The sequence below is a fragment of the Pseudophryne corroboree genome, chromosome 4 (genome assembly GCF_028390025.1).
Source record: "Pseudophryne corroboree isolate aPseCor3 chromosome 4, aPseCor3.hap2, whole genome shotgun sequence".
Taxonomy (NCBI): domain Eukaryota; kingdom Metazoa; phylum Chordata; class Amphibia; order Anura; family Myobatrachidae; genus Pseudophryne; species Pseudophryne corroboree.
Genome location: NC_086447.1, coordinates 86,762,205 through 86,781,224, shown reverse-complemented (window position 1 = coordinate 86,781,224; position 19,020 = coordinate 86,762,205). Strand labels below are relative to the sequence as shown.

The 19,020-nt window shown below is 47.5% G+C and overlaps 2 protein-coding genes across 6 annotated transcripts in view; one reads left to right on the top strand and one right to left on the bottom strand.

Annotated features, from left to right (window-relative positions):
* PLA2G7 (phospholipase A2 group VII) overlaps positions 1-19,020 on the top strand; it is a 121,707-nt gene that overhangs the window by 56,212 nt on the left and 46,475 nt on the right. The window contains exon 1 of one of the 5 annotated variants that reach the window (XM_063915232.1): positions 3,199-3,289. The exons of the other annotated variants lie outside the window; for them this stretch is intronic. Within the exon in view, the coding sequence (XP_063771302.1) occupies positions 3,230-3,289 (60 nt within the window). The 5' untranslated portion in view covers positions 3,199-3,229. Of the gene's footprint in view, positions 1-3,198; positions 3,290-19,020 lie in introns of those variants that run through there. 5 annotated transcript variants of the gene reach the window in all.
* Positions 18,412-19,020, bottom strand: part of TDRD6 (tudor domain containing 6) — a 602,384-nt gene continuing 601,775 nt past the window's right edge. Inside the window, exon 13 of the mRNA XM_063915227.1 lies at positions 18,412-18,724. Within this exon, the coding sequence (XP_063771297.1) occupies positions 18,678-18,724 (47 nt within the window). The 3' untranslated portion in view covers positions 18,412-18,677. The remainder of the gene's footprint in view (positions 18,725-19,020) is intronic.

Here is a 19,020-nt window from a genome sequence, read left to right as displayed (position 1 = left end):
AATATCTCACGTGGAAGGTGGTCATGTTATTGGCCTTGGCTTCTGCCAGGCGAGTATCAGAATTGGCGGCTTTGTCTTATAAAAGCCCTTATCTGATTTTCCATATGGATAGGGCAGAATTGAGGACTCGTCCCCAGTTCCTCCCTAAGGTGGTGTCAGCGTTTCATTTGAACCAGCCTATTGTGGTGCCTGCGGCCACTAGGGACTTGGAGGACTCCAAGTTGTTAGACGTGGTCAGGGCCCTGAAAATATATGTTTCCAGGACGGCTGGAGTTAGAAAATCTGACTCGCTGTTTATCCTATATGCACCCAACAAGCTGGGTGCTCCTGCTTCTAAGCAGACTATTGCTCGTTGGATTTGTAGTACAATTCAACTTGCACATTCTGTGGCAGGCCTGCCACAGCCAAAATCTGTCAATGCCCATTCCACAAGGAAGGTGGGCTCATCTTGGGCGGCTGCCCGAGGGGTCTCGGCTTTACAACTTTGCCGAGCTGCTACTTGGTCAGGGGCAAACACGTTTGCAAAATTCTATAAATTTGATACCCTGGCTGAGGAGGACCTGGAGTTCTCTCATTCGGTGTTGCAGAGTCATCCGCACTCTCCCGCCTGTTTGGGAGCTTTGGTATAATCCCCATGGTCCTTACGGAGTTCCCAGCATCCACTAGGACGTCAGAGAAAATAAGAATTTACTCACCGGTAATTCTATTTCTCGTAGTCCGTAGTGGATGCTGGGCGCCCATCCCAAGTGCGGTTTATCTGCAATACTTGTACATAGTTATTGTTAACTAAATCGGGTTATTGTTGAGCCATCTGTTGAGAGGCTCAGTTGTTTCATACTGTTAACTGGGTTTCATATCACGAGTTGTACGGTGTGATTGGTGTGGCTGGTATGAGTCTTACCCGGGATTCAAAATCCTTCCTTATTGTGTACGCTCGTCCGGGCACAGTATCCTAACTGAGGCTTGGAGGAGGGTCATAGTGGGAGGAGCCAGTGCACACCAGGTAGTCTGAAATCTTTCTAGAGTGCCCAGCCTCCTTCGGAGCCCGCTATTCCCCATGGTCCTTACGGAGTTCCCAGCATCCACTACGGACTACGAGAAATAGAATTACCGGTGAGTAAATTCTTATTTTTCCCATTCTGTGCAGTGTGTGCGCCCTGAAAACGCTTGGGAACTCCTGTATTTTTCCTGACACTCCCAGAAAACGGGCAGTTACCACCCACAAATAAACGTCCATGCGATCGAAATTTTCGCACCATCCTGTCGCTGTTTGGTGACACGCGTGCGTATTGCGATGCATGCGCAGTAGTTCGATAATCGCCCGCTGAGTGAAAGCGCACAGCAACGATCAGGTCTGAATTGGCCCCATAGTGCGATATGTACTATTTTGTCCATATCAGCAGTTCAGATCACACCGTGTGTATGCACCTTCTGTATGGAGCCTTGATACCATGTTATGGACCAGGAATGCTGTAAGAAATCCACTTTTGGCATGTACGTTTATCTGCGGTTCAGCTTGCAGCCAAAAATGATTCTCTCCTGCAATGCTTTCTAATTACACTGCATGCATGGACGTGTTTTGGTTTAGTAGTATTATTATGAGAGAATTATGCGGTACAATGGATCTCCTGCAGTTATACATAACACAATGTATTAGAAGTGGCTTATCTGAGATCAGCCTCCTAACTGTGGTTTCCTGTATGGTAGATGCTAGAATCAAGTGGGCTAAGGGACCTTTTCCGTCTGGGGGAGGAGTCACAACACAAGGGGGAGGAGCTAGGCCAGCGGGATAGTTCCTCTACTATCCACGCCACCAACTATTACCTTTAGTAATCAGGTGGCGAGCGAAGAGGAGCGAGCCACCGAGCCCGAAGCGTGGCGAGCGAAGCGAGCCCGTGAGGGTACTTTTCGGGTACCCTGTTTGCCCGTAGCTCCTCCCCCTGCTGACGTGTCTCCTCCCCTAGATACGTCACAAGGTCCCTTCTCCCACTCCGAAATAGAATCAACCTTTCCTGTATAGCAGCTGCCTGGGGGCCACATTCTGAAAGTGAGTGATTGCAAATACAGGTTGAGTATCCCATATCCATATATTCCGAAATACGAAATATTCCGAAATACGGACGTTTTTGAGTGAGATAGTGAAACCTTTGTTTTTTGATGTCTCAATGTACACAAACTTTGTTTAATACACAAAGTTATTAAAATATTGTATTAAATGACCTTCAGGCTGTGTGTATAAGGTGTATATGAAACATAAATTAATTGTGTGAATGTTGATGCACTTTGTTTAATGCACAAAGTTATAAAAAATATTGGCTAAAATGACCTTCAGGCTGTGTGTATAAGGTGTATATGTAACATAAATGCATTCTGTGCTTAGATTTAGGTACCATCACCATGATATCTCAGTATTGTATGCAATTATTCCAAAATACGGAAAAATCCGATATCCAAAATACCTCTGGTCCCAAGCATTTTGGATAAGGGAGACTCAACCTGTAGTATGTAATTCCTTGTACATGTGGACAGGCGGACAGTCTGAGAGATTTGACAAGCATACTGTATAAGGGTTGTTATTTCTCCTTCTGTACTAGATACAACAAACAGAGGCCCATAGGGGGTAATTCAGAGTTGATCGCAGCAGCAAATTTGTTAGCAGTTGGGCAAAACCATATGCACTGCAGGGGAGGCAGATATAACATGTGCAGAGAGAGTTAGATTTGGGTGGGTTATTTTGTTTCTGTGCAAGGTAAATACTGGCTGCTTTATTTTTACACTGCAATTTAGATTTCAGTTTGAACACACCCCACCCAAATCTAACTCTCTCTGCACATGTTATATCTGCCTCCCCTGCAGTGCACATGGTTTTGCCCAACTGCTAACAAATTTGCTGCTACGATCAGGTCTGAATTACCCCCATAGTTATAGATACCTCAACACTAGTTATCTGCTGACGCTACCATATTGTAAAGGAGGTGGGTGTTCCAGGCTGAGATAGCTGTAATTCCTATGGCAGAAAACCTTCCCATGAGAATGAATCGCAGCAACAGATCTCTAGGATCACAGGCCCTTTACTGTATGATAGTTTTCAGTACTTTAATAAAAGCAAAATGCCATGTTCCTGTAACGGCTACACATCATACTGATTCCTGCATTCCAGGGTGCTCCCCTGTCCGGGACCTGTGGATGGACACTTATACTAGACTGGGTGAAGAGTCTGATTGGGATAATGGGATATGTCACACGGTTGTCAAGAGACCTGTTCAGTCTTACCCGACTCCTGCATTGGGTAAACATTTATATCTCTTGTCTCCAGTACTATCATATCTGTGTATTGCAGCTATATACAGTGTACTGAAAAGTAGGGATGTGCACTTGAAATTTTTCGGGTTTTGTGTTTTGGTTTTGGGTTCGGTTCCGCGGCCGTGTTTTGGGTTCGACCGCGTTTTGGCAAAACCTCACCGAATTTTTTTTGTCGGATTCGGGTGTGTTTTGGATTCGGGTGTTTTTATCAAAAAACCCTAAAAAACAGCTTAAATCATAGAATTTGGGGGTCATTTTGATCCCAACGTATTATTAACCTCAAAAACCATAATTTCCACTCATTTTCAGTCTATTCTGAATACCTCACACCTCACAATATTATTTTTAGTCCTAAAATTTGCACGAGGTCGCTGGATGACTAAGCTAAGCGACCCTAGTGGCCGACACAAACACCTGGCCCATCTAGGAGTGGCACTGCAGTATCAGACAGGATGGCACTTCAAAAAAACCCTCCCCAAACAGCACATGACGCAAAGAAGAAAAAAAGAGGCGCAATGAGGTAGCTGTGTGAGTAAGCTAAGCGACCCTAGTGGCCGACACAAACACCTGGCCCATCTAGGAGTGGCACTGCAGTGTCACGCAGGATGGCCCTTCCAAAAAACACTCCCCAAACAGCACATGACGCAAAGAAGAAAAAAAGAGGCGCAATGAGGTAGCTGTGTGAGTAAGCTAAGCGACCCTAGTGGCCGACACAAACACCTGGCCCATCTAGGAGTGGCACTGCAGTGTCACGCAGGATGGCCCTTCCAAAAAACACTCCCCAAACAGCACATGACGCAAAGAAGAAAAAAAGAGGCGCAATGAGGTAGCTGTGTGAGTAAGCTAAGCGACCCTAGTGGCCGACACAAACACCTGGCCCATCTAGGAGTGGCACTGCAGTGTCACGCAGGATGGCCCTTCCAAAAAACACTCCCCAAACAGCACATGACGCAAAGAAGAAAAAAAGAGGCGCAATGAGGTAGCTGTGTGAGTAAGATAAGCGACCCTAGTGGCCGACACAAACACCTGGCCCATCTAGGAGTGGCACTGCAGTGTCACGCAGGATGGCCCTTCCAAAAAACACTCCCCAAACAGCATATGACGCAAAGAAGAAAAAAAGAGGCGCAATGAGGTAGCTGTGTGAGTAAGATAAGCGACCCTAGTGGCCGACACAAACACCTGGCCCATCTAGGAGTGGCACTGCAGTGTCACGCAGGATGGCCCTTCCAAAAAACACTCCCCAAACAGCACATGACGCAAAGAAGAAAAAAAGAGGCGCAATGAGGTAGCTGTGTGAGTAAGATAAGCGACCCTAGTGGCCGACACAAACACCTGGCCCATCTAGGAGTGGCACTGCAGTGTCACGCAGGATGGCCCTTCCAAAAAACACTCCCCAAACAGCACATGACGCAAAGAAGAAAAAAAGAGGCGCAATGAGGTAGCTAAGTGAGTAAGATAAGCGACCCTAGTGGCCGACACAAACACCTGGCCCATCTAGGAGTGGCACTGCAGTGTCACGCAGGATGGCCCTTCCAAAAAACACTCCCCAAACAGCACATGACGCAAAGAAGAAAAAAAGAGGCGCAATGAGGTAGCTGTGTGAGTAAGATAAGCGACCCTAGTGGCCGACACAAACACCTGGCCCATCTAGGAGTGGCACTGCAGTGTCACGCAGGATGGCCCTTCCAAAAAACACTCCCCAAACAGCACATGACGCAAAGAAGAAAAAGAGGCGCAATGAGGTAGCTGTGTGAGTAAGCTAAGCGACCCTAGTGGCCGACACAAACACCTGGCCCATCTAGGAGTGGCACTGCAGTGTCACGCAGGATGGCCCTTCCAAAAAACACTCCCCAAACAGCACATGACGCAAAGAAAAATGAAAGAAAAAAGAGGTGCAAGATGGAATTGTCCTTGGGCCCTCCCACCCACCCTTATGTTGTATAAACAGGACATGCACACTTTAACCAACCCATCATTTCAGTGACAGGGTCTGCCACACGACTGTGACTGAAATGACGGGTTGGTTTGGACCCCCACCGAAAAAGAAGCAATTAATCTCTCCTTGCACAAACTGGCTCTACAGAGGCAAGATGTCCACCTCATCATCATCCTCCGATATATCACCGTGTACATCCCGCTCCTCACAGATTATCAATTCGTCCCCACTGGAATCCACCATCTCAGCTCCCTGTGTACTTTGTGGAGGCAATTGCTGCTGGTCAATGTCTCCACGGAGGAATTGATTATAATTCATTTTAATGAACATCATCTTCTCCACATTTTCTGGAAGTAACCTCGTACGCAGATTGCTGACAAGGTGAGCGGCGGCACTAAACACTCTTTCGGAGTACACACTTGTGGGAGGGCAACTTAGGTAGAATAAAGCCAGTTTGTGCAAGGGCCTCCAAATTGCCTCTTTTTCCTGCCAGTATAAGTACGGACTGTCTGACGTGCCTACTTGGATGCGGTCACTCATATAATCCTCCACCATTCTTTCAATGGTGAGAGAATCATATGCAGTGACAGTAGACGACATGTCCGTAATCGTTGTCAGGTCCTTCAGTCCGGACCAGATGTCAGCATCAGCAGTCGCTCCAGACTGCCCTGCATCACCGCCAGCGGGTGGGCTCGGAATTCTGAGCCTTTTCCTCGCACCCCCAGTTGCGGGAGAATGTGAAGGAGGAGATGTTGACAGGTCGCGTTCCGCTTGACTTGACAATTTTCTCACCAGCAGGTCTTTGAACCCCAGCAGACTTGTGTCTGCCGGAAAGAGAGATCCAAGGTAGGTTTTAAATCTAGGATCGAGCACGGTGGCCAAAATGTAGTGCTCTGATTTCAACAGATTGACCACCCGTGAATCCTTGTTAAGCGAATTAAGGGCTCCATCCACAAGTCCCACATGCCTAGCGGAATCGCTCCCTTTTAGCTCCTCCTTCAATGCCTCCAGCTTCTTCTGCAAAAGCCTGATGAGGGGAATGACCTGACTCAGGCTGGCAGTGTCTGAACTGACTTCACGTGTGGCAAGTTCAAAAGGTTGCAGAACCTTGCACAACGTTGAAATCATTCTCCACTGCGCTTGAGACAGGTACATTCCACCTCCTATATCGTGCTCAATTGTATAGGCTTGAATGGCCTTTTGCTGCTCCTCCAACCTCTGAAGCATATAGAGGGTTGAATTCCACCTCGTTACCACTTCTTGCTTCAGATGATGGCAGGGCAGGTTCAGGCGTTTTTGGTGGTGCTCCAGTCTTCTGTACGTGGTGCCTGTACGCCGAAAGTGTCCCGCAATTCTTCTGGCCACCGACAGCATCTCTTGCACGCCCCTGTCGTTTTTAAAAAAATTCTGCACCACCAAATTCAAGGTATGTGCAAAACATGGGACGTGCTGGAATTTGCCCATATTTAATGCACACACAATATTGCTGGCGTTGTCCGATGCCACAAATCCACAGGAGAGTCCAATTGGGGTAAGCCATTCCGCGATGATCTTCCTCAGTTGCCGTAAGAGGTTTTCAGCTGTGTGCGTATTCTGGAAAGCGGTGATACAAAGCGTAGCCTGCCTAGGAAAGAGTTGGCGTTTGCGAGATGCTGCTACTGGTGCCGCCGCTGCTGTTCTTGCGGCGGGAGTCCATACATCTACCCAGTGGGCTGTCACAGTCATATAGTCCTGACCCTGCCCTGCTCCACTTGTCCACATGTCCGTGGTTAAGTGGACATTGGGTACAACTGCATTTTTTAGGACACTGGTGAGTCTTTTTCTGACGTCCGTGTACATTCTCGGTATCGCCTGCCTAGAGAAGTGGAACCTAGATGGTATTTGGTAACGGGGGCACACTGCCTCAAGAAATTGTCTAGTTCCCTGTGAACTAACGGCGGATACCGGACGCACGTCTAACACCAACATAGTTGTCAAGGCCTCAGTTATCCGCTTTGCAACAGGATGACTGCTGTGATATTTCATCTTCCTCGCAAAGGACTGTTGGACAGTCAATTGCTTGGTGGAAGTAGTAAAAGTGGGCTTACGACTTCCCCTCTGGGATGACCATCGACTCCCAGCAGCAACAACAGCAGCGCCAGCAGCAGTAGGCGTTACACGCAAGGATGCATCGGAGGAATCCCAGGCAGGAGAGGACTCGTCAGAATTGCCAGTGACATGGCATGCAGGACTATTGGCATTCCTGGGGAAGGAGGAAATTGACACTGAGGGAGTTGGTGGGGTGGTTTGCGTGAGCTTGGTTACAAGAGGAAGGGATCTACTGGTCAGTGGACTGCTTCCGCTGTCGCCCAAAGTTTTTGAACTTGTCACTGACTTATTATGAATGCGCTGCAGGTGACGTATAAGGGAGGATGTTCCGAAGTGGTTAACGTCCTTAACCCTACTTATTACAGCTTGACAAAGGCAACACACGGCTTGACAAATGTTGTCCGCATTTCTGGTGAAATACTTCCACACCGAAGAGCTGATTTTTTTGGTATTTTCACCAGGCATGTCAACGGCCCTATTCCTCCCACGGACAACAGGTGTCTCCCCGGGTGCCTGACTTAAACAAACCACCTCACCATCAGAATCCTCCTTGTCAATTTCCTCCCCAGCGCCAGCAACACCCATATCCTCCTCATCCTGGTGTACTTCAACACTGACATCTTCAATCTGACTATCAGGAACTGGACTGCGGGTGCTCCTTCCAGCACTTGCAGGGGGCGTGCAAATGGTGAAAGGCGCATGCTCTTCACGTCCAGTGTTGGGAAGGTCAGGCATCGCAACCGACACAATTGGACTCTCCTTGTGGATTTGGGATTTCGAAGAACGCACAGTTCTTTGCGGTGCTTTTGCCAGCTTGAGTCTTTTCAGTTTTCTAGCGAGAGGCTGAGTGCTTCCATCCTCATGTGAAGCTGAACCACTAGCCATGAACATAGGCCAGGGCCTCAGCCGTTCCTTGCCACTCCGTGTGGTAAATGGCATATTGGCAAGTTTACGCTTCTCCTCCGACAATTTTATTTTAGATTTTGGAGTCCTTTTTTTACTGATATTTGGTGTTTTGGATTTTACATGCTCTGTACTATGACATTGGGCATCGGCCTTGGCAGACGACGTTGCTGGCATTTCATCGTCTCGGCCATGACTAGTGGCAGCAGCTTCAGCACGAGGTGGAAGTGGATCTTGATCTTTCCCTAATTTTGGAACCTCAACATTTTTGTTCTCCATATTTTAATAGGCACAACTAAAAGGCACCTCAGGTAAACAATGGAGATGGATGGATACTAGTATACTTATGGATGGACGAGCGACTGCCGACACAGAGGTAGCTACAGCCGTGGACTACCGTACTGTGTCTGCTGCTAATATAGACTGGATGATAATGAGATGAAATCAATATATATATATATATAATATCACTAGTACTGCAGCCGGACAGGTATATATATTTATTATGTAATGACTGATGACGGACCTGCTGGACACTGTCAGCTCAGCAGCACCGCAGACTGCTACAGTAAGCTACTATAGTAGTATGTATAAAGAAGAAAGAAAAAAAAAAACCACGGGTAGGTGGTATACAATTATGGATGGACGAGCGACTGCCGACACAGAGGTAGCTACAGCCGTGGACTACCATACTGTGTCTGCTGCTAATATAGACTGGATGATAATGAGATGAAATCAATATATATATATATATATATATAATATCACTAGTACTGCAGCCGGACAGGTATATATATTTATTATGTAATGACTGATGACGGACCTGCTGGACACTGTCAGCTCAGCAGCACCGCAGACTGCTACAGTAAGCTACTATAGTAGTATGTATAAAGAAGAAAGAAAAAAAAAAAACCACGGGTAGGTGGTATACAATTATGGATGGACCAGCGACTGCCGACACAGAGGTAGCTACAGCCGTGGACTACCGTACTGTGTCTGCTGCTAATATAGACTGGATGATAATGAGATGAAATCAATATATATATATATATAATATCACTAGTACTGCAGCCGGACAGGTAGATATATTTATTATGTAATGACTGATGACGGACCTGCTGGACACTGTCAGCTCAGCAGCACCGCAGACTGCTACAGTAAGCTACTATAGTAGTATGTATAAAGAAGAAAGAAAAAAAAAAAACCACGGGTAGGTGGTATACAATTATGGATGGACCAGCGACTGCCGACACAGAGGTAGCTACAGCCGTGGACTACCGTACTGTGTCTGCTGCTAATATAGACTGGATGATAATGAGATGAAATCAATATATATATATATATATAATATCGCTAGTACTGCAGCCGGACAGGTAGATATATTTATTATGTAATGACTGATGACGGACCTGCTGGACACTGTCAGCTCAGCAGCACCGCAGACTGCTACAGTAAGCTACTATAGTAGTATGTATAAAGAAGAAAGAAAAAAAAAAAACCACGGGTAGGTGGTATACAATTATGGATGGACCAGCGACTGCCGACACAGAGGTAGCTACAGCCGTGGACTACCGTACTGTGTCTGCTGCTAATATAGACTGGATGATAATGAGATGAAATCAATATATATATATATAATATCACTAGTACTGCAGCCGGATAGGTAGATATATTTATTATGTAATGACTGATGACGGACCTGCTGGACACTGTCAGCTCAGCAGCACCGCAGACTGCTACAGTAAGCTACTATAGTAGTATGTATAAAGAAGAAAAAAAAAAAAAACACGGGTAGGTGGTATACAATTATGGATGGACCAGCGACTGCCGACACAGAGGTAGCTACAGCCGTGGACTACCGTACTGTGTCTGCTGCTAATATAGACTGGATGATAATGAGATGAAATCAATATATATATATATATATATATATAATATCACTAGTACTGCAGCCGGACAGGTATATATATTTATTATGTAATGACTGATGACGGACCTGCTGGACACTGTCAGCTCAGCAGCACCGCAGACTGCTACAGTAAGCTACTATAGTAGTATGTATAAAGAAGAAAGAAAAAAAAAAACCACGGGTAGGTGGTATACAATTATGGATGGACCAGCGACTGCCGACACAGAGGTAGCTACAGCCGTGGACTACCGTACTGTGTCTGCTGCTAATATAGACTGGATGATAATGAGATGAAATCAATATATATATATATATATATATATATAATATCACTAGTACTGCAGCCGGACAGGTGTATATATATTTATTATGTAATGACTGATGACGGACCTGCTGGACACAGTCAGCTCAGCAGCACCGCAGACTGCTACAGTAAGCTACTATAGTAGTATGTATAAAGAAGAAAGAAAAAAAAAAAAACCACGGGTAGGTGGTATACAATATTATATATATATATATATATTATATACAATTATATATATATATATATATATATATATATATATATATATATATATATATATATATATATATATATATATTAAACTGGTGGTGACTGGTGGTCAGGTCACTGGTCACACTATCAGCAACTTGCAAGTAGTACTCCTAAGCAGACAATCACAATATATATTATACTGGTGGTCAGTGTGGTCACAATGGCAGTGTGGCACTCTGGCAGCAAAAGTGTGTACTGTACGTTATATGTACTCCTGAGTCCTGCTCTCAGACTCTAACTGCTCCCCACTGTCAGTGTCTCCCCCACAAGTCAGATAATATACAGTCACACTATCTATCACTTCAGCAAGTAACTAGTACTCCTCCTAATGCTCCCCAAAATTACTACTGTGTCTCTCTCTACTGTCTCACTCTCTTCTCTATAAACGGAGAGGACGCCAGCCACGTCCTCTCCCTATGAATCTCAATGCACGTGTGAAAATGGCGGCGACGCGCGGCTCCTTATATAGAATCCGAGTCTCGCGATAGAATCCGAGCCTCGCGAGAATCCGACAGCGGGATGATGACGTTCGGGTGCGCTCGGGTTAACCGAGCAAGGCGGGAAGATCCGAGTCGCTCGGCCCCGTGTAAAAAAACATGAAGTTCGGGCGGGTTCGGATTCCGAGGAACCGAACCCGCTCATCCCTACTGAAAAGCAGCAAGTATTTTGGGTAAATAATAGGCGCCTGGTCACTCTCTGTCTGTTAGCTATATATTCTGGTCTTCCTATTTTTAAAACCCCTCACCCTAATTAGTGCTCCCACCAACATAGCACCGTTACCTTAAGGCTACATGTAGACTAAGGTGGCCAATCCCGGGATCGGCGGGATCCCGGCCTAAAATTGTCTGGGATTCAATCACAGGGATTTCGGGATTGGCGCTTCCAATACCGGGAATTTCGGGATTGGCCAGCAATGTAGTTTTTTATATGCCGGGCAGCGTTTCCCCTGACCTCACCCTGGCTCCGGCTGGGCGCATCGCACAGCGTGACGTGAAGTCAGAGGTCATGCTGCGCAGCCAGCCACCCGCCCACCCGACGGACTTCACCGCTGCCCAGCACTTCACGTCCGCAGGATCTCACGTCCAGATTGTGATGAGTTATCTTGACTGAGCGGGGTGGGGAGGGGTACACATTGGAAAGCAGCCAATCCCAGGATTGATCATTCTTCAATTGCGATTCCTGGGATTGAAAAAGTGGCCTGGGATTGGCCACCCCAATGCAGACGTACTTGGTGCTTTGTTTTTCTCTGACGTCCTAGTGGATGCTGGGGACTCCGTATGGACCATGGGGAATAGCGGCTCCGCAGGAGACTGGGCACAGCTAACAAAGATTTAGGACTACCTGGTGTGCACTGGCTCCTCCCACTATGACCCTCCTCCAGACCCCAGTTAGATTTCTGTGCCCTGCCGAGCTGGATGCACACTAGGGGCTCTCCTGAGCTCCTAGAAAAGAAAGTATAATTTTAGGTTTTTTATTTTACAGTGAGATCTGCTGGCAACAGACTCACTGCAGCGAGGGACTAAGGGGAGAAGAAGCGAACCTACCTAACTGGTGCTAGCTTGGGCTTCTTAGGCTACTGGACACCATTAGCTCCAGAGGGATCGACCGCATGGAACCGGCCATTGGTGTTCGGTCCCGGAGCCGCGCTGCCGGCACCCTTACAGAGCCAGAAGCAAGAAGAATCCGGAAAATCGGCGGCAGAAGACTTCAGTCTTCACCAAGGTAGCGCACAGCACTGCAGCTGTGCGCCATTGCTCCTCATACACACTTCACACTCCGGTCACTGAGGGTGCAGGGCGCTGGGGGGGGCGCCCTGAGAAGCAATAAATACACCTTGGCTGGCAAATATATCACAATATATAGCCCCAGGGGCTATATATGTGATAAATACCCCTGCCAGAATCCATAAAAAGCGGGAGAAAAGTCTGCCAAAAAAGGGGCGGAGCTATCTCCCTCAGCACACTGGCGCCATTTCTCCCTCACAGCTCCGCTGGAAGGAAGCTCCCTGGCTCTCCCCTGCAGTCTACACTACAGAAAAGGGTAAAAAAGAGAGGGGGGGCACTAAATTTAGGCGCAATATACATATAGCAGCTATAAGGGGATATAATTTAGTTAATCCCTGATTTATATAGCGCTCTGGTGTGTGCTGGCATACTCTCTCTCTGTCTCCCCAAAGGGCTTTGTGGGGTCCTGTCTTCTGTCAGAGCATTCCCTGTGTGTGTGCGGTGTGTCGGTACGGCTGTGTCGACATGTTTGATGAGGAGACTTATGTGGAGGAGGAGCAGGTGCCTATAAATGTGTTGTCACCCCCTGCGGGGCAGACACCGGAGTGGATGGACTTGTGGAAGGAATTACGCGAAAGTGTCGACTCCTTACATAAAAAATTTGACGACATGCCAAATGCGGGGCAGCCGGCTTCTCAGCCCGTGCCTGCCCAGACGTCTCAAAAGTCATCAGGGGCTCTAAAACGCCCGCTACCTCAGATGGCAGACACAGATGTCGACACGGATACTGATACCAGTGTCGACGACGAAGAGACTAATGTAATGTCCAATAGGGCCACTCGTTATATGATTGAGGCAATTAAAAATGTTTTACACATTTCTGAGGTGACCCCAGGTACCACAAAAAAGGGTATTATGTTTGGGGAGAAAAAACTACCAGTAGTTTTTCCCCTTCTGAAGAATTGAATGAAGTGTGTGAACTAGCGTGGGCTTCCCCCGATAAAAAATTGGTAATTTCAAAAAAATTACTAATGGCGTACCCTTTCCCGCCAGAGGATAGGTCATGTTGGGAAACACCCCCTAGGGTGGATAAAGCACTTACGCGCTTATCAAAAAAGGTGGCACTGCCGTCCCAGGATACGGCCGCCCTAAAGGAACCTGCTGACAGAAAGCAGGAGGCTCTCCAAAAAGCTATATATACACACACTGGTATTATACGGAGACCAGCTATTGCCTCAGCATGGATGTGCAGTGCTGCAGCTGCATGGTCAGACTCCCTGTCAGAAAACATTGACACCCTAGACAGGGACACTATATTGCTAAACGTAGAGCATATTAAAGACGCTGTCTTTTACATAAGAGATGCACAGAGGGATATTTGCCGGCTGGCATCAAAAATAAGTGCACTGTCCATTTGTGCCAGGAGAGGGTTATGGACCCGGCAGTGGACAGGTGATGCAGATTCCAAAAGGCACATGGAAGTTTTGCCTTATAAGGGTGAGGAGTTGTTCGGGGATGGTCTTTCAGACTTAGTGTCCACAGCAACAGCTGGGAAGTCAGCGTTTTTGCCACATGTCCCCTCACAACCAAAGAGAGCACCGTATTATCAGGTGCAGTCCTTTCGCCCCCAAAAGAGCAGACGGGGTAGAGGCGCGTCCTTTCTGCCCAGAGGCAGAGGTAGGGGAAAAAAGCTGCAGCATACAGCCACTTCCCAGGAACAAAAGTCCTCCCCCGCTTCTTCTGCTAAGTCCGCCGCATGACGCTGGGGCTCAGCAGGCGGAGCCAGGTACGGTGGGGGGCCGTCTCAAAAACTTCAGCAATCAGTGGGCTCGCTCACAGGTAGATCCCTGGATCCTTCAAGTGGTATCTCAGGGGTACAGGCTGGAATTCGAGACATCCCCCCCCCCCGCCGTTTCCTCAAATCTGCCTTACCAACGACTCCTTCAGAAAGGGAGGCTGTGTTAGAGGCAATTCACAAGCTGTATTCCCAGCAGGTGATAGTCAAGGTGCCCCTACTTCAACAAGGACGGGGTTACTATTCCACAATGTTTGTGGTACCGAAACCGGACGGTTCGGTGAGACCCATTTTAAATTTGAAATCCTTGAACACATATTTAAGAAAATTCAAGTTCAAGATGGAATCGCTCAGGGCGGTTATTGCAAGCCTGGAAGAGGGAGATTACATGGTATCTCTGGACATCAAGGATGCTTACCTGCATGTCCCCATTTACCATCCTCACCAGGAGTACCTCAGATTTGTGGTACAGGATTGTCATTACCAATTCCAGACGTTGCCGTTCGGCCTGTCCACGGCACCGAGGGTATTTACCAAGGTAATGGCCGAAATGATGATACTCCTTCGGAAAAAGGGAGTTTTAATTGTCCCATACTTGGACGATCTCCTGATAAGGGCAAGGTCCAGAGAGCAGTTGTTGGTCGGCGTAGCATTATCTCAGGAGATGCTACACCAGCACGGTTGGATCCTGAATATTCCAAAGTCTCAGCTGGTTCCGGCGACACGTCTACTGTTCCTGGGGATGATTCTGGACACAGTCCAGAAAAAAGTGTTTCTCCCAGAGGAGAAAGCCAAGAAGCTGTCGTCTCTAGTGAGAGGCCTCCTGAAACCAAAACAGGTGTCGGTGTATCATTGCACGTGAGTCCTGGGAAAGATGGTAGCTTCCTACGAAGCGATTCCATTCGGCAGGTTCCATGCCAGAACCTTTCAGTGGGACCTGTTGGACCAATGGTCCGGATCGCATCTTCAAATGCATCGGTTGATAACCCTGTCTCCAAGGACCAGGGTGTCTCTGCTGTGGTGGCTGCAGAGTGCTCATCTCAGAGAGGGCCGCAGATTCGGCATACAGGACTGGGTCCTGGTGACCACGGATGCCAGCCTTCGGGGCTGGGGGGCAGTCACACGGGGAAGAAACTTCCAAGGACTTTGGTCAAGTCAGGAGACTTCCCTACACATAAATGTTCTGGAACTGAGGGCCATTTACAATGCCCTAAGTCAAGCAAAGCCCCTGCTTCAAAACCAGCCGGTTCTGATCCAGTCAGACAACATCACGGCTGTCGCCCATGTAAATCGACAGGGCGGCACAAGAAGCAGGACGGCGATGGCAGAAGCCACAAGGATTCTCCGATGGGTGGAAAATCACGTGTTAGCACTGTCAGCAGTGTTCATTCCGGGAGTGGACAACTGGGAAGCAGACTTCCTCAGCAGGCACGACCTCCACCCGGGAGAGTGGGGACTTCATCCAGAAGTCTTCCAACTGATTGTAAACCGTTGGGAAAAGCCACAGGTGGACATGATGGCGTCCCGCTTAAACAAAAAGCTAGAAAAATATTGCGCCAGGTCAAGAGACCCTCAGGCGATAGCTGTGGACGCTCTAGTGACACCGTGGGTGTACCGGTCGGTTTATGTGTTCCCTCCTCTTCCTCTCATACCCAAGGTACTGAGGATAATAAGGAGAAGAGGAGTAAGAACTATACTCATGGTTCCGGATTGGCCAAGAAGAGCTTGGTACCCGGAACTTCAAGAAATGATCTCAGAGGACCCATGGCCTCTGCCGCTCAGACAGGACCTGCTGCTGCAGGGGCCCTCTCTGTTCCAAGACTTACCGCGGCTGCGTTGGACGGCATGGCGGTTGAACACCGGATCCTAAAAGAAAAGGGTATTCCAGAGGAAGTCATTCCTACGCTTATTAAAGCTAGAAAAGATGTAACCGTACAACATTATCACCGCATATGGCGAAAATATGTTGCGTGGTGTGAGGCCAGGAAGGCCCCAACGGAGGAATTCCAGCTAGGTCGATTTCTGCACTTCCTACAGTCAGGGGTGACTATGGGCCTAAAACTGGGTTCCATTAAGGTCCAGATTTCGGCTCTGTCGATTTTCTTCCAAAAAGAACTGGCTTCACTGCCTGAAGTTCAGACATTTGTCAAGGGAGTGCTGCATATTCAGCCTCCTTTTGTGCCTCCAGTGGCACCGTGGGACCTCAACGTGGTGTTGGGTTTCCTAAAGTCACATTGGTTTGAGCCACTCAAAACCGTGGATTCAAAATATCTCACGTGGAAAGTGGTCATGCTTTTGGCCTTGGCTTCGGCAAGGCGTGTGTCAGAATTGGCGGCTTTGTCATGTAAAAGCCCCTATTTGATTTTCCATATGGATAGGGCAGAATTGAGGACTCGTCCCCAGTTTCTTCCTAAGGTGGTATCAGCTTTTCACTTGAACCAACCTATCGTGGTGCCTGCGGCTACTAGGGACTTGGAGGACTCCAAGTTACTGGACGTAGTCAGGGCCTTGAAAATTTATGTTTCCAAGACGGCTGGAGTCAGGAAGACTGACTCGCTATTTATCCTGTATGCACCAAACAAGATGGGTGCTCCTGCTTCAAAGCAGACTATTGCTCGCTGGATTTGTAGCACAATTCAGCTTGCGCATTCTGTGGCTGGCCTGCCGCAGCCTAAATCTGTAAAAGCCCATTCCACGAGGAAAGTGGGCTCTTCTTGGGCGGCTGCCCGAGGGGTCTCGTCTTTACAACTTTGCCGAGCTGCTACTTGGTCAGGGGCAAACACGTTTGCAAAATTCTACAAATTTGATACCCTGGCTGAGGAGGACCTTGAGTTCTCTCATTCGGTGCTGCAGAGTCATCCGCACTCTCCCGCCCGTTTGGGAGCTTTGATATAATCCCCATGGTCCTTACGGAGTCCCCAGCATCCACTAGGACGTCAGAGAAAATAAGATTTTACTCACCGGTAAATCTATTTCTCGTAGTCCGTAGTGGATGCTGGCGCCCGTCCCAAGTGCGGACTGTCTGCAATACTTGTATATAGTTATTGTTAACTACAAGGGTTATTGTTGAGCCATCTTTTGAGAGGCTCTGTTGTGTTCATACTGTTAACTGGGTATATTATCACGAGTTATACGGTGTGATTGGTGTGGCTGGTATGAGTCTTACCCGGGATTCAAAATCCTTCCTTATTGTGTCAGCTCTTCCGGGCACAGTATCCTTACTGAAGTCTGGAGGAGGGTCATAGTGGGAGGAGCCAGTGCACACCAGGTAGTCCTAAATCTTTCTTAGCTGTGCCCAGTCTCCTGCGGAGCCGCTATTCCCCATGGTCCTTACGGAGTCCCCAGCATCCACTACGGACTACGAGAAATAGATTTACCGGTGAGTAAAATCTTATTTTTTTTAAAGATTAGTTGAAGCATGTTGATGAAGCTCCTAATACAGGACACGCCTAACATTCCTGTCCAATTACCTGAATGCTGTTTTGCCCTTAGTAAATGGCACGTACATCTTCCTAGGTGCGGCATGCGTAAGACAAACGCGGATAATATGTCTGGATGTTTCCTTGGAGACAACCTGCGGGATTTGTGAGATGTCTGTATAGAGGAAGGCGGCAGTAACACGCCTATTCTAACACATGTCTGTTTCTGCGTATTGCAAATTCCATTGGTCTCTTCATGAAACAGTTCCTCAACCTGTAGTGGTGCCAACCTCATTATTGTGTGGTCACATGTAATTGGTGGTTTCCTTGTAATCCTGGCAGTAGATGTTCTGGAGTCAAACGCCAATGTGTGAAGCTGTGGAAGGAAGAGAGCAGAACATACCCTGCCACTCCTACCGGGACCCCCGGCCACGGGCTTAATTCATAGACACTCGTTTCTAATAAGAATCGATTTGCAAAACATTGTGGTAATGTTTTCTGTTTTATGTGAGGTATGTTATATGGTAGTGTGCAGCGCTCAACTGGCTGTAGTAAAGAGAGGAGGAAGGGATATACGTGAAAGCACAGATTGCAATCAGACTCATCACATTCTTACGCAGGCTGCCAGATCTATTTAAAACAAATAAGTAGCTGGTTTCAATAGATAAAACAAACTGCTAGTTATCTCTTTTACCAGCACATGATGCTCAGTGGGATCCTGATTCCATGACACAAATGTGCAGCTATAGGGTATATGACAAGTGCAGCACAAAATTCTCCTTAAATACTCTATGCTGCTGTGAGCATTACAATAATCACACTGGACCCCTTTCTCTTCTCTGCCATTGCATGCCCTCTAGCCACCGCACCAACCGCACCGCTGAATTGGAAATTTCCCCTAGATGAAGCCTGATCATTATTACCTCCCCCATTTCCATACATATAGCTGAAGCAAGGTCAGTGTATTAATGGTGGCTGACACAGTAGTTACTTAAGCTGCTGTGGCATCACTGGTCCCGCCCTTGACTCTCACAGGACATTTCTTCACAGCAAGCCAGACTCTCGCTCCTCCATCCTAACATGGCAGCCTGCTGTAGGAAAGATGAGACAGAGAACACGATGGACATATTTACTTCTGTATACACACTGCTGTTATTTCATGTATATCTTTCAGCTTGGTCATATATACAGTCTGTGCTATATAGTCATGCCACATTGCGTCTCTACTTTTTAAATGTCTGCATTCTGGACTGTGAAAATACACTATGGGGCTGACTCCGAATTGGGAATGACTGTGCTCCTCGGGAAGACCATGCTGCACTGCAGGTGGGGGAGATGTAACATGTGCAGAGACTTAGATTTGCGAGGGGTGTGTTGTAGCCTAAAT